Source organism: Podarcis muralis, chromosome 13 (assembly GCF_964188315.1).
Source record: "Podarcis muralis chromosome 13, rPodMur119.hap1.1, whole genome shotgun sequence".
Classification (NCBI taxonomy): domain Eukaryota; kingdom Metazoa; phylum Chordata; class Lepidosauria; order Squamata; family Lacertidae; genus Podarcis; species Podarcis muralis.
The window spans coordinates 27,191,773-27,218,554 of record NC_135667.1 but is presented as its reverse complement, the minus strand read 5'-3'; the positions used below and the strand labels follow the sequence as shown (position 1 = coordinate 27,218,554).

The window sequence follows — 26,782 nt, the reverse complement described above, 5'->3', positions numbered from 1 at the left end:
AATCCAGAAGCTTGGGGCGTGCGGAGCACAGCGCGCCCCAAGCTTCTGGGTGCCGGCAAGGTCTCGCTAGCCCTGGAAGAGCCCCACGACGTCGCGGGGCTCTCCCAGGGCTAGTCAAGCGCCGCGCTAATCCCGAAGCTTGGGGCGTGCGGAGCTCAGCGCGCCCCAAGCTTCTGGGTGCCGGCAAGGTCTCGCTAGCCCTGGGAGAGCCCCGCGACGTCACGGGGCTCTCCCAGGGCTAGCGAAGCGCCGCGCTAATCCCGAAGCTTGGGGCGTGCGGAGCTCAGCGTGCCCCAAGCTTCTGGGTGCCGGCAAGGTCTCGCTAGCCCTGGGAGAGCCCCGCGACGTCGCGGGGCTCTCCCAGGGCTAGCGAAGCGCCGCGCTAATCCCGAAGCTTGGGGCGTGCGGAGCTCAGCGCGCCCCAAGCTTCTGGGCGCCAGCAAGGGCTAGCGGAGACCTTGCCGGCGCCCAGAAGCTTGGGGCGCGCTGAGCTCCGCACGCCCCAAGCTTCGGGATTAGCGCTCCGCTAGCCGTGTCTAGGCTGCGGATAGCAGCCTGCTTCCCGGAGCGTCGGGCGCCCTGAAAGCAGAGCTCCAGGCGCTTCGGGAACACATCCGCAGCGTGGGGAGCCTTGCAGGAATTCCCCACAGGGCTCCCCACGCTGCGGATAGCAGCCTGCTGCCTGGCGGGTGGGGCGCCCTGAAGCAGAGCGCCCTTCGCGCCAGGCAGACATCCGCAGAGTGGGGAGCCTTGCAGGAGTTCCCCACAGGGCTCCCCACGCTGCGGATAGCAGCCTGCTGCCTGGCGGGTGGGGCGCCCTGAAGTAGAGCGCCCCTCGCGCCAGGCAGACATCCGCAGAGTGGGGAGCCTTGCAGGAGTTCCCCGCAGGGCTCCCCACGCTGCGGATAGTAGCCTGCCGCCTGGCGGGTGGGGCGCCCTGAAGCAGAGCGCCCCGCGCGCCAGGCAGACATCAGCCAGCCCCACAAGCTCGGGGGACAGCAGGGAGGCGCAGCGCCACTATCCCACTGTTCCTTGACCTGGTTCGGTTTCCCTGACCTGCTTTTGGGGGGGAAATAAAGGGGGGAAAATTTTCCTTTATTTCCCCCCAAAAAAACTAGGTGCGTCCTATGGTCCGGTGCGTCCAATTGTGCGAAAAATACGGTATATTTCAGAGGTTCAGGAGATGCTCAAGAATCTTTGCTTGTTTATGTAGATGACCTGATTTATACTTCAAAGACACAAGAACAAGTAAAAAAACTAGCCAAAGAGTTAAATAAACACTTCAAAGTTAAGAAGCTTGGCACAAGAGATGTATGAAAAGGCCATCACTCCAATCACTGTATGGGGTGATAATCAACCGTGTCTTAAGTTAGCACAAAATGGGCAGTTTAAAGGTCGTACAAAACATTTGGATATCCGCTTTCAAAATGTTTGTCAAACGGTAAAAGCAGGAATTGTTAAATTAAATTACTGTCCCAGTCATGAAAATCAAGCTGATGGTTTTACAAAACCGCTTGGGTTTCAGCGGCATGAAAACTTTTGTGAAGAAATGGGTCTGAAGTAATTTTGTTTTTGTATTGCCAGCGAGAGGGGGTGTTAGGGTGTGAAACCTAAGACGCTGGCAAGTTAGCAATGTCATGTGACTTTAAGTAGTCAAGCTCGTTAAGTTGTTAAGTTGCTCAGTATATAAAGAGTGTTTGTTTTCTCTGCCTGTGGGGCGTGAAGCAAAAATGTCTGAAAGCTCCGGAGGTGTTTCTGTTATCTTTCTGCAATAAACCTGTCTTTGGAAAGACAGGCTTCCCTGTGTCATTATTTCCTTGCTGCTGAGACCTTGAAGCTTGTACTGCAACAAGAATCTCTGCACTGGACTTAATTAATGCTCTGCAAAGAGAGCTGTTGCTGCTGGCGCAGCGGAAGCGTTTACTGGACCAGTACACAGACTCTCTTAAGGATGCACTGCTCTGGTTCGCCAGAAGCAGCTTAGTCATGCTGGCCACATGAACTGGAAGCTGTACGCTGGCTCCCTTGGCCAATAAAGCGAGATGAGTGCCGCAACCCCAGAGTCGGCCACGACTGGACTTAATGGTGCTTAATATTGTGGATGGTTTTCCTTATTCTTATTTTTCCTCATTATTGCTTAGCAGCCTTGAGGCTTCAGCAATAATACAAGATGTAAGCCTCAATATAAATTAATGCAACACTCTTGGGTCAGGTGAGGCTATTTATTTCCAATTTATTTTCCTGTTTCCGTCCCAGGTAAGCGCTTAGAGGAAATAACATGGGAAGAAGAGAGAATGAGACTACCATGACCGAATTCATCCTGTTGGGCCTCTCCAGTAACCCTCAGACGAAGATCGCCCTCTTTGGCCTCTTTCTCCTCATCTACCTCATCACTGTGGTGGGCAACGGTCTCCTCCTCTTGCTTGCTGTGGTGGACCCCCGCCTGCACACCCCCATGTACTTCTTCCTTGGCAACCTGTCTTTCCTTGACATCTGCTATACTACCAGCACCATCCCCCAGATGTTGGCTCATTGCCTGTCAGCCAAGACCACCATTTCCCATGCTGGCTGTTACGCCCAAATGTACATCTCCCTCTTTTTGGGGATGACAGAATGCCTCCTCCTGGCGATGATGTCCTATGACCGCTGGGTGGCTGTTTGCAACCCCCTGCGCTATAATATCATCATGAGCAATAAGGTTTGCATTGCTATGGCAGCCATTTCATGGGGCAGCTCCTTCCTCCTGATTCTGGTACCTTCTCTCACCTCACAGGCCTCTCTATGTGGGCATAATGTTATTAACCACTTTCTGTGTGAGGTCCAGGCTATGCTCAAGTTGGCCTGCTCAGATACTAGTGGAAACCAGGTGTCAATGTTTGCCACCAGCATCCTTACTCTGCTTCTTCCTTTTGGCTTCATCTTGGTCACCTACGCCCGTATTATCACCACCGTGTTGAAAATGCAATCCACAGAGAACAGAGCCAAGGCCTTCTCAACCTGTAGTTCACATCTCATGGTGGTCACCATATTCTATGGAACAGCCATGTCAATGTACTTACAGCCTCAAACCAAGACATCCTCAGATCTAGACAAATACATTGCCATATTCTATGGCACCATCACACCCATGTTGAATCCACTGATCTATAGCTTAAGGAATAAGGATGTGAAACAAGCTTTCCGGAAAGTGACAGGGAGGAAGAGAGACCTCTGATACCTACCAGCCACCTCCCTTTAATATCAGAAATGCTGGCCTTTTCTTTTGATGTATATTTTTGTATAGGTGCACATTTGTACTGGTCCCCGCAAGTGTCTTTTCAATTAATACTTTTGTGTCTAGAAAAGCCTATAATTTGTCACCTAAAGTCTTGAAAAATAGGAAAGTGAGGTTTATGGATAGTGAAATAACGAAACACAAACATTTCTGATGTCGAGCACTGACTTTTGAGCTTGGGAATTCAGCTGTTGTGGAATTTTGAATGTTTGACCTGGAGAAATGTAGTAACAGCATGAAGGACCTGAGCAAACAAATTCTAGAAGGGAACCTGTTTTAGTCTGCCACATCAAAAACATCAAATACTCCTGTGGCACTTTAGCTTATTTCTTCTTAGGTTTCCATATATTCCTTCATTTTCAGATGTCTGATGATATGGGCTAAAGTCCATTAAAGATTATGCCACAGGTCTGCACTTCCCTGGCCCATGTCCATTCACTTTCCATTTATTTATTTTTATAATAATTTTTATTCATTTTCCAAACACATAATAAAAAACAAACACAACACAAAACAGAAAGATACAAAACATTTAAACATGTATAATTTCATACTCTTAATTTCATGCACCTTCTTTCGCCCGACTTCCCCATACCTCCCTTTCGCTGCATCCTTATTTTACAATTTTTTAGCAACCCTTTAGTCAATTTATCTGTTTAATTCCCTTTCATTGAGTTTTCTTTAATTTGTTAGTTACAGCTGTAATTCTCTGCTTCTTACCCCTTGACATCTTAACACTCCTCAATTTTACAACAGTTTTTAAGATACATTTTAAATTTCTTCCAATCCTCTTCCACTGTCTCTTTCCCCTGGTCGCGGATTCTGCCAGTCATCTCTGCCAGTCCCATAAAGTCAGTCACCTTTGTCTGCCATTCTTCCAGAGTCGGTAGTTCTTGCATCTTCCAATACTTTGCCAGAAGAATTCTTGCTGCTGTGGTAGCGTACATAAAAAAGGTCCTGTCCTTCTTTGGCACCAATTGGCCAACTATGCCCAGGAGAAAAGCCTCAGGTTTTTTAGGAAAGGTCCACTTAAGGACCTTCTTAATTTCATTATAGATCATTTCCCAAAAGGCCTTAATCCTCGGGCAGGTCCACCAAAGGTGGTAAAAAGTAACTTCAGTCTCATTACATTTCCAACATTTGTTATTGGGCAAATGGTAAATTTTTGCAAGCTTGACTGGGGTCATGTACCACCTGTAGATCATTTTCATTATGTTTTCTTTTAAGGCATTACATGCCGTAAATTTAACACCAGTGGTCCATAACTGTTCCCAGTCTGCAAACATAATGTCATGACCAATATCTTGTGCCCATTTAATCATAGCTGATTTAACCGTTTCATCCTGTGTATTCCATTTCAACAGCAAATTATACATTCTTGACAGATTCTCATTCACTTTCCATTTTTTGTCCCTCCACATTCCCCAGGAAAACCCAGTCTCTACTGCTGAATTGGAACAAACAGCAATTCGGGTTTTCCATGAATTGCCACTTGCTCCAATTCAGTGTCAAAGAGCGGGTTTTCATGGGGAAAGTGGTGGGGCAAAAATAAATAAATGCTTGGACATGGACTGGAAAGCCCAGTTCTGTGCCTAGAAATGCAGCACAAAGGCAAGTGTTATGGAAACACAATTGTCTCAATTGAGCAGCTCCCTCAGAATCTCATAATTGTAGAGTTGGAAGGGACTCTGAGGACCATCTAGTCCAACCCCCTACAATGCAGGAACAATGCATCAAACATGCAACCTTGGTGTCACCAGCACCACGATCTAACCAACTGAGCTGTGCAGCTTCCACAAGCAGAAGGTCCAGAATAGAGCTATGGGTGAGCCGGAGGACATGTCCCACCCAACTCTGCATGCAATGCCATTTCCTGATGTTGAAATGAAGATGGCATCCCTGGCTTATGTGCTGCCCTGTGTAACCTAAAGATCTGGAACTGGGAAGCAAGATTTTGAAATCCTGGCATGAAATCAAAACATGCTTTGAAATGTGTGGAACCAGTTGTGCACAGTCATGTTTATTTGGTTTCCAATATCTTAAATAAAATAAATAAAAATGTTGCACGTCTCTGCAAATGTGTCAGTCTCTCCTTTTTCTCTCTGAGCTCTTTTTGACATGTGAGCAGAAAGAACAAAATTGTAAACCAGGCATAGGCAAACTTCACCCACCAGATGTTTTTGACCTACAACTCCCATGATCCCTAGCTAGCAGCACCAGTGGTCAAGGATGATGGGAACTGTAGTCCCAAAACATCTGGAGGGCCGGGTTTGCTTGCGCCTGGCATAAATCATCTGAGCAGCTGTTGTTGCATACATAAACAGTTTTTTCATGATCTTTGGGTACATTTGTCACTGTGGAGGGGGGAAAAACTATTTAATTGCTAATGTGCAAGTGCTCCCTAATGAACTACAGTACAGAGTGGATTATTTCCCTGTGGATGAGATGGCAATCCTGGAAAATGACCAAGTTAGAGAATGTTGTTATCTAAACCTTGAATGAATCAGGAGTTTTTCGTCAGTTGTGAAAACGACCACAAACGTGTCCTGTTCCTTGCTGCAGCTTCTTTCTTCCCTCACCCTAGATGGAAGCAATGCATCTTTTAAATTTCATTGATATTCTATGGGATAGTTGTGGACTTATTTAAAATGCCCAATCTATGGCACACAGTATCCTATTCTCTAATATTTGTAGGTATTTTGCATGTCTTTCATTTTTCACAAGTGAGGGAAAATTTGTGAACGGGTGCCAAAAACTCTGGAAGATTAAGGCATTGCTATGGTGAGTTACTGTCTTTCCTGTTCCTTCTAAGGATGTTAAATGAGAATTTAGGACAAGATCAGTTATTACTTTGTCTCCTGTAATAATATAATAAATGTCTTGATAGATCAGACTAGCGGTCCATCTCGTCCGATACTCTTTGTTTCAAACAATAGTCACCCGTCATGGACCTCCTCCCTGATGCCGCCATGAAACTGATGGCATTTCCCTTGCCTTGTAATTTGTCCTCAGCATCTGGTATACCGAGTCATACCTCCTCTGCATGTTGATGTTTCATTTTTATCTATCCTGGCTTACAGTTGGGGATACTTTGATCCACTGTGGTTTTTTTCCCCTAATTCCCTTTTATTTTATTTTTTAGATATAGTTTTTATTAGATTTTTCTAATTTACATTGCAAAATATTCATTTAAACAACCTTAATGACTTCCCTTCCTCTCTTTCTGTGGTTCATTTTGCATACCGTACATCCCTGCATATTTTAAATGAACTAAACCATTCAGTAATCCATTGTTACACCATCAAAACTTGTTTACACTGTTGAATTTATCTTAATGCTACCAGTGTTTTTAAATGTACACAATTTTCACCCATATAATCAGGAAACAGTTTCCAGTCTTCTTTCAAGGAATATTCTTCTCTTATTTTCTAACTCCCTTTTAAAGTTGTCTAATGGCCATTGTGTCGCCTTGTGACAATAAAATTATACACGTTAATTATGTTTTTCATGGTGGTGGGGTGTTAGAGGACTTCCTTTCCTTTGTTGTAAATATACTGAGTTCAGTCTGAATTCAAGGTGCAATCCTAATTCTATCTGATCAGACAGAAGTAAATCGCTGGAGAAGTGCAGTCTGACTAAGTTGCATTTTCCAGACTTCTGCTGACATTATGATTAATATAAGTTCCATGGATTTTGGTGCTAGTTTCAGAGGTATGTATGTATGGGCTGTTGATACAGTGAGCTACCCACAGTGGGCTACATTAAAAAACACAATAATTGTATGTACTCTGTGTGTGTGTGTGTGTGTGTGTGTGTGTGTATTGGGTGTACTATAAGCATGACTAAATCTGGATTGTTTTGTTGAGTGGAGGAGGAGGAGGAGGAGTTTGGATTTGATATCCCGCTTTATCACTACCCAAAGGAGTCTCAAAGCGACTAATATTCTCCTTTTCCTTCCTCCCCCACAACAAACACTCTGTGAGGTGAGTGGGGCTGAGAGACTTCAGAGAAGTGTGAGTAGCCCAAGGTCACCCAGCAGCTGCATGTGGAGGAGTGGAGACGTGAACCGGGTCCCCAGATTACGAATCTACCACTCTTAACCACTACACCACACTGGCTCTCGAGTGGTTGGTGGTGGTTTTTTTTTATGCTGCCTCTCACTTTTGTGTCTCCTACGCAATTACTCATTGCATTCCTTCTGCCCTTCTCAAGCTTTTAATGAAATTTCATGGCTTCCAAGACCCTTTCCCCTCTTCCCACTCCCTAACTTCTTCAACTCCCGCTCCTTGCAGTTTTTAGTTACCTTCTAATATTATGGGGGGGTTTCCTGATTCTTATTTTCCTCATTATTGCTTAGCAGCCTTGAAGCTTCAGCCATAATACAAGATGTAAGCCTCAATATAAATTAATGCAACACTCTTGGGTCCGGTGCGGCTATTTACTTCCAATTTATTTTCCTGTTTCCGTCCCAGGTAAGCCCTTAGAGGAAATAACATGGGCAGAAGAGAGAATGAGACTACCATGACCGAATTCATCCTGCTGGGCCTCTCTAGTAACCCTCAGATGAAGATCGCCCTCTTTGGCCTCTTTCTCCTCATCTACCTCATCACTGTGGTGGGCAACGGTCTCCTCCTCTTGCTTGCTGTGGTGGACCCCCGCCTGCACACCCCCATGTACTTCTTCCTTGGCAACCTGTCTTTCCTTGACATCTGCTATACTACCAGTAGCATCCCCCAGATGTTGGCTCATTTCCTGTCAGCTAAGACCACCATTTCCCATGCTGGCTGTTACGCCCAAATGTACATCTCCCTCTTCTTGGGGATGACAGAATGCCTCCTCCTGGCGATGATGTCCTATGACCGCTGGGTGGCTGTTTGCAATCCCCTGCGCTATAATATCATCATGAGCAATAAGGTTTGCTCTGCTATGGCAACCATTTCATGGGGCAGCTCCTTCCTCCTGATTCTGGTACCTTCTCTCACCTCACAGGCCTCTCTATGTGGACATAATGTTATCAACCACTTTCTGTGTGAGATCCAGGCTATGCTCAAGTTGGCCTGCTCAGATACTAGTGGAAACCAGGTGTCAATGTTTGCCACCAGCATCCTTACTCTGCTTCTTCCTTTTGGCTTCATCTTGGTCACCTACGCCCGTATTATCACCACCGTGTTGAAAATGCAATCCACAGAGAACAGAGCCAAGGCCTTCTCAACCTGTAGTTCACATCTCATGGTGGTCACCATATTCTATGGAACAGCCATGTCAATGTACTTACAGCCTCAAACCAAGACATCCTCAGATCTAGACAAATATGTTGCCATATTCTATGTCACCATCACACCCATGTTGAATCCACTGATCTATAGCTTAAGGAATAAGGATGTGAAACAAGCTTTCCGGAAAGTGACAGGGAGGAAGAGAGACCTCTGATACCTACCAGCCTCCTCCCTTTAATATAAGAAATGCTGGCCTTTTCTTTTTTCTTTTTTTTCTGTTTTATTAAATTTGCTTAGGTGGCCTTTTCTTTTGATGTATATTTTTGTATAGGTGCACATCTGTACTGGTCCCCACAAGTGTCTTTTCAACTAATACTTTTGTGTCTAGAAAAACCTATAATTTGTCACCTAAAGTCTTGAAAAATATGGGAGCGAGGTTTATGGATAGTGAAATAACGAAACACAAATATTTCTGATGTCGAACGTTGACTTTTGAGCTTGGGAATTCAGCTGTTGTGGAATTTTGAATATTTGCCCTGGAGAAATGTAGTCACAGCATAAAGGACCTGAGCAAACAAATTCCAGAAGGGAACCTGTTTTAGTCTGCCAGAACAAAAACATCAAAGACTCCTGTGGCACTTTAGCTGATTTCTTCTTAGGTTTCCATATATTCCTTCATTTTCAGATGTCTTATGATATGGGCTAAAGTACATTAAAGATTATGCCACAGGTCTGCACTTCCCTGGCCCGTGTCCACGCACTTTCCATTTTTTGTCCCTCCACATTCCCCAGGAAAACCCAGTCTCTACTGCTGAATTGGAACAAACAGCAATTCGGGTTTTCCACAAATTGCCATTTGCTCCAATTCAGTGTCAAAGAGCGGGTTTTCATGGGGAAAGTGGTGGGGCAAAAATAAATAAATGCTTGGACATGGACTGGAAAGCCCAATTCTGTGCCTAGAAATGCAGCACAAAGGCAAGTGTTATGGAAACACAATTGTCTCAATTCAGCAGCTCCCTCAGAATCACAGAATTGTAGAGTTGGAAGGGACTCTGAGGACCATCTAGTCCAACCCCCTACAATGCAGGAACAATGCATCAAACATGCAACCTTGGTGTCACCAGCACCACGATCTAACCAACTGAGCTGTGCAACTTCCACAAGCAGAAGGTCCAGAATAGAGCTATGGGTGAGCCGGAGGACATGTCCCACCCAACTCTGCATGCAATGCCATTTCCTGATGTTGAAATGAAGATGGCATCCCTGGCTTATGTGCTGCCCTGTGTAACCTAAAGATCTGGAACTGGGAAGCAAGATTTTGAAATCCTGGCATGAAATCAAAACATGTTTTGAAATGTGTGGAACCAGTTGTGCACAGTGAAGTTTATTTGGTTTTCAATATCTTAAATAAAAATGTTGCACGCCTCTGCAAATGTGTCAGTCTCTCCTTTTCCCTCTGAGCTCTTTTTGCTATGTGAGCAGAAAGAACCAAAGTGTAAACCAGGCATTTGCAAACTTGGCCCGCCAGATGTTTTTGACCTACAACTCCCATGATCCCTACCTAGCAGGACCAGTGGTCAGGGATGATGGGAACTGTAGTCCCAAAACATCTGGAGGGCCGAGTTTGCCTATGCCTGGTGTAAACTCTTCCTAGGAGAAAAGTCTTCCCTCCCAGTAAACTTTTCCTTGGGAACTGGAAAGGGAAATATTACCATTTCCCTCTCTTGTGCACACATACGCAGATAAAGGGAGAAAGACATTTGAGTTTAACAAGGGATTTCTCTGTGTTAAGAATATTTAAAAGGTCCCACAGACTTTTATTCTAATGCTTCACTCACTTGCTGCACAATTCTGTGTTTTTAAACTCTGCTTCAGGCTCTCTCTTGCTGGAGCGTCTGTTTAGCCCCGCACTTTAGATCTAGGGATCAAGCCAATTCTCCCACATGGAAGGTTTATATCTATCTATTTTTCTCCCCACAAAACTGGAGTCAGATTGTCTGATATGGCCTGCTCAAAGCAGCTTATGCCCAGATGCCGATCAGATTCACATCTGTTTATCTTCCACAATGTTGCGGAATAGTCTGATGCTTTCAAGCCATTCATTGGGTAACACCAGTGGCAATGATTTTCAAAATGGATCTGATGCAGGAACAGTGAACTGTGATGGACTTTTGGAGTACTGAAGTTGTGCCTCCACCTATGCTCATCCTGTCTATCTGTAAATGAATGCAAATATTACAAAATGGCAATAAGCCTCCTTTCAAAGGAAACCAAACTCAAGTAAGTGCTATTGCACATGGAGAAATGTAACAGTACAGTCTGTATCCTGTGCAGTCTGCTTTATTGTGTTTTTAATATTTTGGGGGGAGCTGCCCAGAGTGGCTGGGGCAACCTAGTCAGATGGCCGGCATATAAATATTATTATTATTATTATTATTATTATTATTATTATTATTATTATTCACTGTAAGAATAGACTGTACTGGGCTGATCTTGAAGTCTTCTGGGTCCAATCAAGGAACATAATGCTCAAGGGGGACGGAACTTCTTATAGCAAGTAAACAATTCTCTAAGAGTACCAATTCCTTTGAGTTAATCAATCCCAAAGGCATTGAGATATGTTTGCTCCTCAGATCTGCAGCAAATACACTGGGATATTTTTTTAAATGCTTTGTGTATTCAAAGAACTACGATATACATGGGCTTATTCATGGGGTGTGATTACAAGAAATGGGCGTTTACTGGAGATAATACAAAAGAGACCCTTCTGCACTGGTAAATATATTTATGGTCCTTAATGCAACTTATTTCCTGGCTCCCTGTCCATCTGTTGGTCTACCTAGCTATTCATCTCTTGTTCTCACTCTCTGGCTTGGCATCTTCATTTTGTTGTCACTGCTTAGGATGGAGCTCAGTCTAACCACATCCCAAGGGCACCATGTTGGCTACCTCTGTAATGCAACATACTTTTGTGTTTTGAGGTGAGACTCTAGAATGTTTAGTGGGTTGTTAGGATGATCTAGGGCTGGGAGAAACTCTGGCCAGGAATCCTTGAGCGCTGCTGTCTGTGTGACAATAGTGAGCTCTTTGGCCCACTGGCCAGTCTCAGTAGAAGGCAGATTCATATGTTCCTATGTACCTGTCAGAGTAAATACTTTACTAACATGGGCCATTGACCTCACTCAACTTAAAGCAGCTTCAAGCAAGCCTGAGTCTATAAATGTGAAGGCAATTGAAGCCAGGCAGTCAATGGGGCAAAGATCACATAGAACTGTTTTAACTAAATTGGTTTGCAGACTCAAAAACCATTGCAACCTTGAATTCAGAGTAGCTGAAAATCACACAGGAAGATTCATCTGGAACTGTGATTGCCAGCCTCTCTCTTGCTGTCAATTGCCTTGCTTCACTGGTCTTCCAACAAATTTAGTTTAGCATTGTCTTCTCTGATTTTGCTGTGACTGTAGCATCCATAAACACCAAGCAGAGGAAATGGATGGGGCTGGGAAATTTTTTATATTCCTCTTTGATCCCTTAGGCAACTTTACTGTTGCCCACCAAGAATGATAGCCCGCTTCCAAAACTTTGACATGAGTCCACTGACTAAACAGGGCACTGTGGAATGCATTGACTTCACAGCTTGTTCCTCAGCTTTCCTCCCATCTCTGTCTTGGAAAAAAGAAAAGAAAACCCATGAACGTTGCTTGTACTCAAAATTCAAGTGCCTGTGATTGGGTGGGGAATAGAGCTCATTCCCATCCAGTTTGCAAGCATTTCTCCACCTGAAGCAGTGCTTACTCACTACAAGAAATGCTTTTATTTTTTTAAATGGCTGTTGATAAAACTGGGCTATCCCAGTTCCCCTCAGAAAAACCCTTTGAGGCAGCTTAGGCTGAAAGACTGCCTACGGTCACTGTTACTAAACTTCATGGTCAAACAAATATTTGAGCCAAGGTCCCAGGTGTCCAATATGACACATCCTGCATCTAAGAGAGTTGTGTTATGTTAATCCTATCCCAGTTACATTATTACAGAAATATCTGTATTTACAGGGGCAGAATCTACTTTCTCATAGCATTCTACACCCGAAACAGTCAACAACATCCAGATGTTTCTGGACTAGAACTCCTACCATTCCTGACCACTGCCCGTGTTGGCTGAGGCCGATGGGCGTTGTAGTCTAGAAACGTCAGGAGGGCACCAGATTGGCTTTCCTAGCCCTGCACTGTGGGATTCATGCAGCTTTGTCAATAGAGCAGAAGTATGAAGTGAAGCAGAGACTGCAAAGCTAACAGAGGAAGCAAAGGATGAGAAATCTCTGCTGTGATGCACACTGGTGAGGCAGCAGCAGTTGAAGTGAGGTTTAGGAAGGAGAGAGAAGAGGAAGTCACTAACAAACCGGTAGAGATGGCAGAGCAGCTTGCCTCAACCAGGCTTGCCCCACACCTGCAGATATCATGGGACTCCAACTCCCATCAGACCCAACCAGCATGGCCGATGGTCATGGAAGATGGGAGCTATAATCCAGCAACATCTTCAGGGCATCTAGTGGACAAAGGCTGGGCTTGAATCACAAGCTGCAAAAGAAGAAAAAGAGGGAAAGAAAGAAAGAGATGCTGAAGGTGCAAGGGAGAGACAGAGAGACAGAAATGAATAATCGGGTATCTTATAGATCAGGAAACAAATAGGGAGGAAAGGGCAGATTACATAGAATCAGAATTGTAGAGTCAGAAGGGACCACGTGGGTCATCTAGTCCAACTCCCTGCAATACGGGAATTTTTTTTTGCCCAAGGTGGGGCTCAATCCCAAGACGAAGAGATTAAGAGTCTCATGCTCTACCCCTTGAGCCATCCCAGCTCTTGCTGTAACTCATGGTGTGCTTGGGAGATCACAGATGAAATAAATACAACCAAGTGAATGGGACTTTGTGTGTGCTGGGAATAAGCATGATTTTCAGTTATGGGTTTGGTCTTCTAAATCTCTCCCACGTTTCAGGTACAGGAGGTGAGGCAGATGGGAAACCAAACCGCGACAACATCATTTGTGTTCCTGGGCTTCTCCAGCTTCCCAGAGCCCCAAGCCCTGTTCTTCCTCCTGTTTCTGACCATGTACATCACCACCTTGCTGGGCAATGCTCTTATCCTGGTGACCGCAGGGCTAGATTCTGGCCTTCGTACGCCCATGTACTATTTCATCCAGCACCTGTCGTTCCTGGACATTTGCTATTCCTCCGTCACTCTGCCCCACATGCTCAAGAATCTGTTGACGGAGACAAAGACCATCTCTATCCTGGGCTGCCTGGCTCAGCTTTACTTCTTGGTGACTTTTGTAGGGGTTGAGTGCCTCCTACTGGCTGTGATGGCGTATGACCGATACGTCGCCATCTGCCACCCACTTACGTACACCATCTTCATGAACAGGAAGCTGTGTACCCGGCTGGTGGCAGCCTCCTGGGCCTGCGGCTTCCTCAATTCAGTCCTGCACACGGCCATGACCGCTCTCCTGCCCTTCTGTGCCTCTCACAACCTGGACCATTTGTTCTGTGACGTCCCCCAGCTACTCAAGCTGTCTTGCGCGGACACATTCCCCAACCAAATCACCTTGCTGGCAGTCACCCTGCTGCTCGGCGTCAGTCCTTTCCTTTGCATCGTGGTTTCCTACGTCCACATCGTGGCGGCCATCTTGAGAATCCGTACCAACCGAGGCCGCCGCAAGGCATTCTCCACCTGCACTTCGCACCTCACGGTGGTCACTTTATTCTATGTCACCTGCATGTTCAATTACAACAGGCCCAGTGCCAGCCGTTCTGTATATTTTGACACCTTGGCAACTGTGCTCTACAATGTTGTGACACCAATGCTCAACCCTATCATATATTGCCTGAGGAACAAAGAAGTGAAGGATGCCATGAGGCGTTTACTGCACCCCAAGACACCGTCCTCTTTCTAGCACCAGCTATTAGCCAAAATTCCTGATTTTGGAGACAACTATACAGTATATGCTTGCTGTTGACACACACACAGGGGCTCCAACTTCGGAACAAGCAAGTAGGTGGGCCACTGGCATGATCCAACAAGGATATTCTTGTGCGGTTATGGTTCAGGGGACTCCTGTCTACCAGCCTTCAGGTTCAGTCGTCTCTTGCATCATCAACATTACCTACCCTCCAACATTTCTCCAAGAAAAATAGGAGAACGTTGATGAAAATAGGAACGTCTTATCAGTGTCAGTTGGGAACTCAGCCTTCCTTCCTAGCTGATGACTCTGTAGTCTCCGACTTGCTGCCTTTGTCACTGCTGGACTCCAGGACTCCATGATGCCATATGCCAATGTGTGTATTATAATAATAATTTTATTATCTGTACCCCGCCCATCTGACTGGGTTGCCCCAGCCACTTTGGGTGGCGCCCAAGACATATAAAAACATAATAAAACATTACACATTAAAAGGCTTCCTTATATAGGGCTGGGAATCAGTGCTTGGTTTAGCATAAGGGTGGAATGCCATCCTAATTCTCTTCAGGAAGAGGTTCCTTTTCAGGTGGATGTAACACTTCAGACCTAACCTTGCCACACCCACACCAAAGTCATCCCACTTCCTCCCAAACCACCCTTTTGTTCTTTTACATTGAACAATGTCCTTAGTGACAAGTGAGATGTGAATAGAGCCCAACGAAAAGACTTAAGTAGTGTGTGGTTGGAGGACATTGGTGGAAGATTAATTGGCCTTGATAACTGGCTGCATGCAAGATGGGGCTTACATGTTACCTGTAGTAACTGATCCCTGGCAGCATCCCTGGGTGGCCTCAATGACCAGACACCTTTTTTGCAGAACCTTCTTGGTTATAGCTCCCTAGTAACGGAACTTCCTCCAAGGAGGCAGTGGTTTCCACATACAGTGGTACCTTGGTTTATGGACTTAATCCATTCCGGAAGTCCGTTCTTAAACCAAAGCGTTCTTAAACCAAGGCGTGCTTTCCCATAGCAGCGGGGGACTCAATTTACAAATGCAACACACTCAACATGTTCTGCTTCCAAGGCAAAGTTCACAAACCAAAACACCTACTTCCGGGTTTGCAGCGTTCTTAATCCAAGTTGTTCATAAACTAAGCTGGTCTTAAACGAAGGTACCACTGTAATTAGGTTTTGGGTTGTCTCACCCCTCACATACCCAACTTTGGAATTCAAGAACCTGCCTTTTCCCCCTCAAGTCTTTAGATTGCTTGATTAAACGGAAAACAAATGCATGGCTAGCCAGTGTGTGGTACTTGGACCAGAGAAACCCGAGTTCCAATCCCCACACTACCATTACGCTCACAGAGCTATCCTGAGTGAGTCATTCCATGGACCATTAGCACCTAAAGAGGGCTACATTCTAAGGAATCATTCGCCTTAAAAACTGTGATTTGGAGTGCGGAATTAAAGCAACTCCTCTCCTTCCTCCAGCTGGTTGTGTTTCAGTCACCATGGTGCTAAGGGGTCAGAGGAGATGGCTTAATCAGAGCCCTTCCCTAGAGCAGGAGGAAGGGGCAGTGTGTTTCAATACCTTCGTTAACTTGTCTGTTATTTTTTCACAGGGAAGCTGTTGTTGTTTGTTTGTACATCTGGGGGCAGATGTCTTGCTATTGTGGGGAGGTAGTATTACGAGTTTTTTTTTTTTTTATAATAAATTTTTATTAGTTTTCCATAAATAAAGAATAAACAAAACAAAAACATAGACATAAACAAACAAAAACATGACTTCCCCATACCACCCCTTTCCTGCATTCTTGTTTCAAGATTTTTTAGCAACCCTCTGATCATAACTTAAGTATATTTCATGTATTTAACTTCAGTTAATTATTAATACAACTGTAGTTCTTTATCTCTTATAACTCTGAGCCCCTAATTTTCCAAATTACAACAGTTTTTAAGATAAACTTTGAATTTGTTCCAGTCTTCATCCACCGCCTCTTTCCCCCGGTCTCGAATTCTGCCAGTCATCTCTGCCAGTCCCATATAGTCGATCACCTTCGTCTGCCATTCTTCCAATGTGGGTAAATCTTGCGTCTTCCAATACTTTGCTAGAAGAATTCTTGCTGCTGTGGTGGCGTACATAAAAAATGTCCTATCCTTCTTTGGCACCATTTGGCCCACCATACCCAAGAGAAAGGCCTCTGGTTTTTTAACAAACGTTCTCTTCAGAACTTTTTTTATTTCATTATAGATCATTTCCCAGAAAGCCTTAATCTTCGGGCAGGTCCACCAAAGGTGATAGAAGGTTCCCTCCGTTTCACTGCACTTCCAACACTTGTTATTGGGCAAATGATAGATCTTTGCTAACTTAGCAGGAGTCATGTACCACCTGTAGATCATTTTCATAATGTTTTCTTTTAAGGCATTGCATGCCGTAAATTTAACACCAGTGGTCCATAACTGCTCCCAGTCTGCAAATTCAATGTCATGCCCAATGTCCTGTGCCCATTTAATCATATTAGATTTCACCATTTCATCTTGAGTATTCCATTTCAACAGCAAGTTGTACATTCTTGACAAATTTTTAGTATTGGGTTCTAACAGTTCTGTTTCTAATTTTGACTTCTCCACCTGGAAGCCTTTCTTTCTGTCCTGTTTAAATACTTCATTTATCTGTCGATAATGTAACCAATCTCTCACCTTAAATTTCAGTTTCTCAAAACTCTGCAATTTTACATTTTCACCATCTTGTTCTATAATTTCACAATATTTAGGCCAATTAGAACCCATATTCAATTTTTTCACCTCTTTTGCTTCCATTGGTGACAACCACCTGGGGGTTTTACTTTCAAACAGGTCTTTATACTTAATCCAAACATTATACAGAGCTTTCCTCACCATATGGTTCTTAAAACCTTTATGCAATTTTACCTTGTCATACCATATATATGCATGCCAACCAAATCTGTTGTCAAATCCTTCAAGGTCCAAAATGTCTGTATTCTCGAGGAGCAGCCAATCTTTCAACCAGCAAAACGCTGCTGATTCATAGTAGAGTCTTAAGTCCGGCAGGGCAAAACCCCCTCTATCTTTCGCATCTGTTAATGTCTTAAATTTTATTCTTGGCTTTTTGCCCTGCCAAACAAATTTCGATATGTCTTTCTGCCACCTCTTGAAACAGTCCATCTTGTCTATTATTTGTAATGTCTGAAACAGAAATAACATTCTAGGCAATACATTCATTTTGATAACAGCAATTCTGCCTAACAAGGAAAGTTTCAGCCTTGACCATATGTCTAAATCTTTCTTAACTTCTGTCCAACATTTATCATAATTGTCTTTAAAAAGATTCACATTTTTCGATGTCAAATTCACCCCCAGGTACTTCACTTTTTTTGCTATCTCCAAACCAGTTTCATTCTGGAATGTCTCTTTTTCTTCATTTGTTAGGTTTTTTTCCAAAACTTTAGTTTTTTGTTTGTTCAGCTTAAATCCTGCAACTTGACCAAATATCTCGATCAGTTCTAAAACTCTTTTTGTGCTAGTGATTGGCTGTTGCAAAGTCAAAACTAGGTCATCTGCAAATGCCCTTAATTTATACTCTTTCACTCCGACCTGAATTCCTTTAACCAACTGGTCCTTTCTAATCATATTTAACAAAACCTCCAGAACCAGTATAAAAAGTAGGGGGGAAATAGGACATCCCTGTCGTGTTCCTTTCTCTATGGCTATCTCTTCTGTTACCACATTGTTCACAATTAGCTTTGCCTTCTGCTCAGAATAGATTGCACCTATACCATTTTCAAAACCTTGGCCTACCCCCATCCCTTGGAGATTCTTTTTCATAAAACTCCAACAAATATTGTCAAAGGCTTTCTCCGCGTCCACAAAAATCAAAGCCGCTTTTCTGTTAATGTTCATTTCCAACAATTCCACAATGTCTATTATGTTCCTCACATTGTCAGACATGTGTCTACCCGGGAGAAAGCCAGATTGATCCTTATGAATCTCACCTGTCAATACTTTCTTCAGTCTTTTTGCTAAAATGTCTGCAAAAATTTTGTAATCCACATTTAATAATGATATCGGGCGGTAGTTCTTAACCTGGGTCTTTTCAGTCTCGGTCTTTGGTATAAGTGAGATAAAAGCCTCTTTCCACGTTTCAGGTGCCTTTTTCCCCTCCAATATTTCATTGCAAACTTCTTTTAGTGGTTGCACTAAACCTTCTCTCAAAGCTTTATAATATCTAGCCGTCAGTCCGTCTGGTCCTGGAGACTTTCCCAGTTGTGCCTTTTGAATGGCCTCCTCTATTTCCTGTTCTGTTATTTTCTCATTCAAAATCAACTTGCCCTGTTCTGGAATTTTCGGTAGTCCATAATTTTTAAGAAATTCTTCTATTTCTTGTTCATTTACTGGCCCTTGTGTGTATAATTTCCTAAAAAAACTTTGGAAACAGTTACTTATCTCATTTGGCTTATGAACATTCTTTCCCTCTATCTCCAAACAAGTAACTGTGTTCAATTTTTGTCTCTTTTTCAATTGCCATGCAAGGAGCTTCCCACACTTATCTGCAGACTCAAAAGTCCTTTGTCTCATTTGTTTAATTTTCCATTCTATCTCTTGATTTGTCAGTTCCATATATTGCGTCTGATAATATTTTATTTCTCTCAAAATTTCTTGAGACTTTGGTTTTGACCTCAGTTTCTTTTCTCCTTCCTTCATTTTTTCTAAAATTCTTTCTTTCCTTTCATTTTGCTTTTTCCTCTTGATTGAATTCTGTTGTATCAGGAAGCCTCTCATCACGGCTTTACTTGCGTCCCAAATTGTTCTTTTTTCCACATCTGTTCTCAAATTTATCTCGAAGTAATCTTTCAATGTCTTTAGGGCCTTTATACAGAATTGTTCATCTCTAAATAGGGAGTCATTCATTCTCCATCTAAAGGATCCAGTTGTTGTCATTTTCATTTCCATCTTTACGGCATTATGGTCGGAGCAGGTTTTTGGGCAGATTTCTACTTTTTTAATCTTTGTAGCCATCACACTAGATACCCAGATTTGGTCGATTCTCGTCCATGTCATTTTAGATTCCGAGAAAAAAGTTCCCTCTCTCTCGAGAGGATTCTTTGTTCTCCAGATATCAATCAAGTCCATATTTTCCGTCATCTCGAAGAAAGTCTTTGGTAATCTTCCTTCTTTAGATATTGTCTGTCTTTGTGCCTTGTCCATATTTGTAGAAACCACTCCATTCATGTCCCCCATCATTATTATTTTGCAGTCGAGATAATCTAGTAAGGTCTCATGCAACTTCTTAAAAAATTCTGCCTTCCCATCATTTGGTGCATATACTCCAATTATCAAATATTTTTCCCCCTGGATCTGTACTTCAATTGCCAGGTATCTTCCTTCTTCATCCTTAAATTTTAGCTTTGGGTCCAATTTTTCCTTTGCATAAATCACTACTCCTCTCTTTTTTACTTTATCGGAAGATATAAATTCTTGTCCCAGTCTTTTGTTCACCAACAATTTCCTGTGTGCTCTAGTTATGTGAGTTTCCTATAGACATATCAGATCCAGTTGTTCCCTTTTCAAAATGTGGAAAACCTGTCGTTTTTTTCTGGGATGGTTCAAACCGTTGCAATTCCAGCTTAGAAGTTGCAGAGACATTTTGTTTGTTAGATGTTTGATCCTCCGACTGCTCCAAGTTTTTCTTCCTCTTCAGTTGGCAGTTGTGGTAGTCCAAATGATAGATTTGCAATGTCCGTTAGCCCTCCTCCTTCTGATGTTAATCCTTGTCCTTCTCTTCCCGGATCCACCGTACCTTTCTGTAGGTCCTCTAGGTTTCTCTCCAAAAAGTACTCTTTCTCCTGTACTGTTCTTATTCTTACTTTCCTCCCTTTGTAGTTAAAGGACAACCCCTGTGGGAATTCCCACCTGAAGGGTATGAAGTTCTTCCTCAGCAAATTGGCAAGATCTCTATAAAAAGTCCTCACTTCCAAGATGTATTTAGGGATGTCCTTAAAGATTTGGACTTGAATGTTTCCAATCACCAAAGCTTTTTGATAGTGAAGGTTCAGTATCTTGTCTCTTTCCTCTTTGGTTCTAAAGGTGATCAGACAATCCCTTGACTTCTTGCTTTGCTTTCTACCAAGTCTGAAAGCAGTTGTTATCCCCACTTCATCTTCCTCCAGATCTCCTTGCCAATTTTCCAGAATTGCCTCTGTGAGAAATTCCGCCAGATTGTCCTCTTCTTTCTCTGGAACCTGTCTAAATTTCAGATTTCGTTCTTTCCGTTGTAATTCCAGTAAGGAGAGGGCCGCTTCATGCTCATTCACCTTTTTCTCAATCGGCACAAGTCTTTCCTGTGTCTCACCTGCGACAGATTTTGCACTCTCTGCAATTTTCCTTGTTTCTGAAGATTCCTGAATCAGTCTATTTATAGATTCTGTATTTGTTGCCACTGATGTGGTATTCAAATCCAATCTTGCTGTAAGTTCTGTCAATTTCTTTGAATTTTCTGCTGATTGCTTTGTTAAGGCCTCAAGGGATTGATTTATTTTAAGCAGTGCCTGTGTCATAGGTTCCATTGGGGAGGTAGTATTACGAGTTTTAGGGTGGGGGCGAAGCAGGTTGTATGTGCACTTAACATTCATCTTTATGGCAGCAACATGTTAATTCAAGTTGTGCAAATGGTATGAACTGTAATGATTTTTTAAAAACAGAAAAATGCAAAATATGGAATTTTAGGAATGAAGGGAAGGGGATCTGGCTTCATTAACCTGAGCTTTACTCAACGAGTGTAGATGGCGTACACACAAATGAAACGCGTGAGTGTAACCAAGGCAATTATATTTACAAAATAAATGCAAAACACACTGAAATGCAAAGTCCAGATCTCAGCATTCAGTATTTCCTGCCAGGTAATGTGAGATCGCATTGCGCACCTCCTCGCCTCCCGACTCACTGCTGGTTTCGTAGGAATGGCAGTCCTCGTTATATGCTGCCAACAGTACGTGCTCAGAGATGTCCACACCTTCAGGAACGACGTGCCCCTTGGTCTCACAAATATTGTGCAGCACGACACACGCGGTGACCACTGCCAAAACGTTCTCCTCTGCCACTGGCAGCCTCGCCGTGAGGCAACGCCACCTTGCCTTGAGCCTGCCAAAGGCCTGCTGGACCACGCTGTGGCAGTGGTTGAAAGTCCTATTGTAGATGGTCTTCCTCTGGTCCAAGGGGCCTCCATAGGGCTTCATGAGCCACTTCCGCATAGGGTAGGTGCTATGGGCAAGTATCAGAGGTGGGATCTCCACACCTTGCATGTTGATAGTTGGGTTCCCCGGGACAAAGGTGCCCTCGTCCATGGCCTGGCACAGCGCAGATTTGCGGAAGATCTGCACGTCGTCGTGTTTCTTCCCGCTCCATCCCACTTCAATGTTAGTAAAACGGCCAGTGTGGTCGGTTGTCCCTTGAAGCAGAATGGAACAGAAGTTCTTTGGCTTGTTGCACTCGTCTCCCGGACCCGTAGCAGCTATTATGGACAGATGCGTCAAGTCCATCGCGCCAACGCAGTGAGGGAATCCCATCTTCCTGAAACCATCCATGATCTGTAAGCGGCAACAAAGAAGTAGTAAATTTTAAAACAGTAGTTTTGTTGTTGTGCCAACAATTTCACCCCAAAAATGTCCACACAGAACACCCACGATGTCCTAAAAAAGTCACAGTAATATGGCATAGTAGCAAGCTGTGTTATTTTTGTGCTGTGTAAGTCTTTTTTTACTAATTTTGCATTGCAAGTGCAAAACAGAAAAACACTGTTCAGGAAACAGGTACATTCCATATAAACTACAATGCAAATATATGAGACTTTCTGCCCCATGTTCCCAAATTATTCCGTCCCACCTCAGCAACCCATGCAGTTTCGAACAATTCAGTCGTTTTGTATGGGAAATCTCTTCCACATAATATAAAACATGGCAGGTCACCAACAGGATTTCAGCAAGTGGTATTCTGACACTGTGCAACTGTTATGTTTTCATGCTTACATTAATTTTATTAATGTATATTGAAGTTTTATCTGTATAACTATATTATCTGTAAGCTGCCTTGAGTCCCAGTCTGAGGAAAAGGTGGGGATGATGATGATAGTAAGCTGCCTAAGGAAGATTTTATATCTGGGAAGGTGGGATGAAAATGTCAAAGAAAGCAACATTTTGCTACATTGACTACTCCATAAGTGCCCACAGATACAATGGCAATTGCCCCATATAGTTATAGGTAAAAAGTTGGACAGATGGCAAGAATAATATCAATTAGCATATGTTCTTACGCTATCGATATTATTCTTGCCATCTGTCCAACTTTTTACCTATAACTATAAACATACGTTTAAAGAAGATTGGAAAAAGTTTATTGAATATATGGAAAATAATAGTGTACAGTATAGCTGAAAACGCTGGCAGCGTTAAGATAAGTTCAACAGTAAGTTTTGATGGATGAAGTAATGGAATACCGATTGGTGTAGTTTTTGTTAAAGTATGCAAGGAAGAAGAAGAAGAGTGGATTTGATATCCCGTCTTTCACTCCCCTTCAGGAGTCTCAAAGTGGCTAACAATCTCCTTTCCCTTCCTCTCCCACAACAAACACTCTGTGAGGTGAGTGGGGCTGAGAGACTTCAGAGAAGTGTGACTGGCCTAAGGTCACCCAGCAGCTGCATGTGGAGGAGCGGAGACGCGAACCCGGTTCCCCAGATTACGTGACTACCGCTCTTAACCACTACACCACACATTTAAGATATGTAAAATGAAGCATGGAAAGAGAAAAAGGGAAGTCGTTGATATCTTAAGGATGTAAAATGAGTATTTGAAATTGTAAAACAGAAAAATTATCTATCTATCTATCTATCTATCTATCTATCTATCTGAAAAATTATCTATCTATCATCTATCTATCTATCTATCTATCTATCTATCTATGTGCAACTTAACACACTCACGCACCCTCCAGACAATGCAGCAGTGTGGCACAGCGGTGTTAGTTTGAAGCTGTGCAACTGCAGCAACTTTTTTAAAAACACGTTTTAAAAAAACTTTACCTTCCAGTAGTCGCCCAAATAGATTGTCTTCTGGACGAGCAGGTGCTTGATGGCAAAGCACACCTCCAGAACGATCTCTCCCACCGTCGACCTCCCGACTCCAAACTGCGCGGCAACTTCGCGGTAGCACTTCAGATTAGAGAGCCACCACACGGCGATAGCGACCCGCTTCTCGACGGGGATGGCTTCCCGCATGATAGTTCTCTGCCTCTGGAGCTGGGGTCGGAGGACGTCCGCAATTTCGAAGAGGGTCCCTCGGCTCATCTGGAAGCTCTCGATCCACGTTTCGTCGTCCCGGGTCCCCAACATGGAACGCTCCCACCAATGCTGCTTGGTGGGGCAGACCCACCAGCGCCGCAATTTTGGCCCGCTTTCCAACAAGGTGACAATAGGAACCATATGTCTGCAGCTCCTCCTCCTCTGAATGATGCGCCTAGTCCTCAAGATGTGGTTCTGAATCGCCCGCCCTATCAGCACTCTCCTCCTCTGCCGCCTTCTGATACTCATAAGATAGGCGTTGCATCGGCTGATGGCTGAGTGGAGCACCGCAACCAATACCTCAAGGTGTAACTTCAGCAGCTGGAGCAACACATGAGGTTCCATGCTGCGCAAGGAGTGGAACAGTGTTGGAAGTCACAGGAGCAACGTTGAACAAAGGAGGTTTTTGAGCAGAGGTTGGGTGACCTTCTGTCATGGATGCTTCAGTTGAGATTCCTGCATTGCAGCGGGTTAGAATAGGGGTGGATCTACACAAAGGGGGAAAACCCCTGCAATAAATAAGTCAGAAATTAAATCATTATAACAAAAGGGGGGGGAACCCCGCAATGGAAAATTGCGAAGATAATTTTGCAGCACCATCTAGTGTTGCATGTTTATAACGCATTCAAAGTGCAGTTTTTTTTTACTAATGTAGCTGAGTCCTAGATGACTTAACTCTACAATTCTGTGAGTCTAAGAATTGCACACTTCTGCTGTAAAACAAACAAATTATGTGGGCAATGGTATATCAAGGTGAAACCTGGCTACTTCTTGTCCTACTGTGCCCACTGGTGTGGACAACATATGGTAAAATGTTAGCAAAAACACATTATAAAGGAGCATATTGGTCTGTCTTAATGGTAAGCCATGGTTTGTTTCACAAACCGCAAGTTGTCTCATAGTTGATCAAACAAACCAGTTTGCTTCTCCACAGTTTGATTTTCCAGCTACTCTTGCCCCATGCCTGTTTACTCCTAGTGTGTTTACATGCCTTCCCATTCATCATTTGCTCATCCCACACTTCTCAGTGCATTACATTGTCCCTAACCGCAGAAGATCCATTTTTATTCATTTTTGAGCAGGATTTCTTGCACCAGGACAGCGTACCTAAATTTATGCAGGAATCCCTCCCGCGACACACAGAGAGTCTGGAGGCACTTCAGCTAATGGGGCCTCCAGCTGACGCCGGAGCACGATTTCTGTTCTCATCCTGAAGCAAAGTTCTTAACCCGAGGCACTATTTTTGGTTTAGCGGAGTCTGTAACCTGAAGCATATGTAACCTGAAGCATATGTAACCCGAGGTACCACTGTATAGGGAACAGGGGATAAAGTGATGATTCCAGAAGGAACAGGGAGCTTCCCCTTCCTATTTCTCCAGGAGTGTGTCAAGGCAGGTGGTGGGTAGGCTACAATCTCCCTCAGTGCTGGCAGGACCTTAGGCCGTTTAAAGAGCTGCCAGGGGAAAGGTGAGGAATTGATTCTGTCCCCAGAGGGGGACTCCTCAGCCCCTGCTGTCTTGTGATCAAGAAGCAATACTAAGTTCCAGTACTGTGTTTGTGTGCATGGGCGTAATCGGGGGTGGGGGTCAGTGCTTAACTGACCAATTGCATCGCAAATAGCTTGGTTCCGCCCCCTCCGCCCAACATAAACGCTGCCCACCCCCCCTAAATAAATCCTGGCTACGCCCTTTTTTATTTGTGTATGTGTGTTTGTTATGGGGAAATAAGAAAAATACAAAAACACAGGATTTTGACTCTTTGGACCAGCGCTACCCCGGCGGACCAGGCGCCCTTTTCTGCTGCTGCGCGGCAACTTTCTTCCCAGTTCAGTGGCAACCGCGGCTTGACCTTCCCACTCTCCTCCATCCTAATAAATTGGAAGGGAGGCGGGAGAAAGAGAGATCGAGATCAGACCCCCCTCCCCTCCCCACACTCACTGTTAGGCTTGGAGGGAGGGAGGCAGCTGCCTGACCCCCCCCCACTCCCTCCCTCCAAATCTGCATTGCTCTTCCGCCTGCGTCTGCCATCGCTGTTGCTGATCCAAAGAGGGAGCATTTGTCTGCACAAACAAACGCTTGCAAAAGTTATTTCTTTTTTAATGCATTGGGTAAGGATCGCTTCAAGGATCCGGCACGCCCCCTCCCCGCTTCTATCATCCCCCAATATCGGGATCCATTTCTCTTTCGGACAGCAGGCACCCCTTTACCCCGGGATGGCGACATCCCCCCCAAAAAAACCCCAGACAGAGGCACCACAGCGGATCCTCCTCAACGCCCCAGACTGCCGCGGCGAAGGGCGGGTCTTCCGGAGGACCTTTGAAATTTGGGCTCCTCTCTAACCAAGGCTCGCCTTCGCCTAATCCCGCCGAAGGATTCGCGGGTTCCAGGAGATCCCCTCTTTCCTTACCTGCGTTCCGAGGGAAGTGCGCAAGCGCGATCCCTCCCCCTTCTCCCGAAAGGCGCCGCTTTGCGATCTGCGGGCTTTGCTCAATGAGGGCGTGGGGTGGGGATTCCTCCTTATGCTCCCTTGCTTAGGGTCGCTGCCGGGGGTCCTTTTTCTTTTTCGGTCACCCTCGTACCCGAATTGGATTGTGATCTTCTGAACCGCTTGCCGAGCTAATCTCATCAAGAGATGTAAACATGATCTAGGCCAGCGATTTGTTATTCTTTACTTTTGCAATGCAGATTCCTGGCTCTTCTGAACCAAGCCTCCTTCAAATGGAGAAGCAAAGTGAAAACCCACAGAAGGTCTTTAGCGGGGACAGGGCACCCTGGTCCACCTAGGCGGGTAGCCTAGTGGTGTTTTCTTTACCTTGTTTCACCATTTACTTGTCTGTTAGGTTGCTGCAGGTGAGCAGAAAACAACAGAAATATTTAGGAAAGTTAACTTTCGGTTTATTTCCCCCATTTTTATTTTAATCAAGATTCCACACAAGTATGTACAAATAGACAGGTTCTGGAGCATCAAACAGCATTTCAGACAAGTTTTCT

The 26,782-nt window shown here is 44.2% G+C and overlaps 4 protein-coding genes across 6 annotated transcripts; 3 read left to right on the top strand and 1 right to left on the bottom strand.

Annotated features, from left to right (window-relative positions):
- The first annotated feature begins 2,278 nt into the window (after positions 1-2,278).
- LOC144325368 (olfactory receptor 13H1-like) lies at positions 2,279-4,381 on the top strand. The gene is made up of 2 exons (XM_077918295.1): positions 2,279-3,187; positions 4,331-4,381. Exons 1-2 carry the CDS (start codon positions 2,279-2,281, stop codon positions 4,379-4,381), a joined length of 960 nt encoding a protein of 319 aa, XP_077774421.1.
- A 3,387-nt stretch (positions 4,382-7,768) lies between these two features.
- Positions 7,769-8,704, top strand: LOC114582089 (olfactory receptor 13H1-like). Its single transcript, XM_028702867.2, has one exon. The coding sequence runs from the start codon at positions 7,769-7,771 to the stop codon at positions 8,702-8,704; it is 936 nt and encodes a 311-aa protein (XP_028558700.2).
- Positions 8,705-13,501: 4,797 nt separating this feature from the next.
- Positions 13,502-18,541, top strand: LOC114582090 (olfactory receptor 5V1-like). Its single transcript, XM_077917241.1, has 2 exons — positions 13,502-14,402; positions 18,315-18,541. Exons 1-2 carry the CDS (start codon positions 13,502-13,504, stop codon positions 18,485-18,487), a joined length of 1,074 nt encoding a protein of 357 aa, XP_077773367.1. The 3' UTR covers positions 18,488-18,541.
- A 2,731-nt stretch (positions 18,542-21,272) lies between these two features.
- LOC114582510 (uncharacterized) lies at positions 21,273-26,349 on the bottom strand. 3 transcript variants are annotated; one of them, XM_077917240.1, is made up of 3 exons: positions 26,199-26,349; positions 23,535-24,280; positions 21,273-22,047 (listed from the first exon to the last, which is right to left on the bottom strand). In XM_077917240.1, the coding sequence occupies exons 2-3, from the start codon at positions 24,135-24,137 to the stop codon at positions 21,337-21,339; spliced, it is 1,314 nt and encodes a 437-aa protein (XP_077773366.1). In that variant the 5' UTR covers positions 24,138-24,280; positions 26,199-26,349; the 3' UTR covers positions 21,273-21,336. The 3 variants fall into 3 exon arrangements, with proteins under 3 accessions (XP_077773366.1, XP_077773365.1, XP_028559424.2); XM_077917239.1 differs by lacking the exon at positions 26,199-26,349 and adding an exon at positions 24,900-25,415 and having other exon boundaries at positions 23,535-24,301; XM_028703591.2 differs by lacking the exon at positions 26,199-26,349 and having other exon boundaries at positions 23,535-25,415.
- Positions 26,350-26,782: the final 433 nt, after the last annotated feature.

Coding starts and splice junctions, on each gene's coding strand:
- LOC114582089 (XM_028702867.2), top strand. CDS start 7,769: ATGGGCAGAAGAGAGAATGAGACTACCATGACCGAATTCATCCTGCTG.
- LOC114582510 (XM_077917240.1), bottom strand. CDS start 24,137: ATGGAACCTCATGTGTTGCTCCAGCTGCTGAAGTTACACCTTGAGGTA. Junction 22,048..23,534: donor ATTTGGGCGACTACTGGAAG/GTAAAGTTTTTT, acceptor TGCCGCTTACAG/ATCATGGATGGTTTCAGGAA.
- LOC114582090 (XM_077917241.1), top strand. CDS start 13,502: ATGGGAAACCAAACCGCGACAACATCATTTGTGTTCCTGGGCTTCTCC. Junction 14,403..18,314: donor AGTGAAGGATGCCATGAGGC/GTTTACTGCACC, acceptor ATATTGTCAAAG/GCTTTCTCCGCGTCCACAAA.
- LOC144325368 (XM_077918295.1), top strand. CDS start 2,279: ATGGGAAGAAGAGAGAATGAGACTACCATGACCGAATTCATCCTGTTG. Junction 3,188..4,330: donor TGAAACAAGCTTTCCGGAAA/GTGACAGGGAGG, acceptor ATTTCATTATAG/ATCATTTCCCAAAAGGCCTT.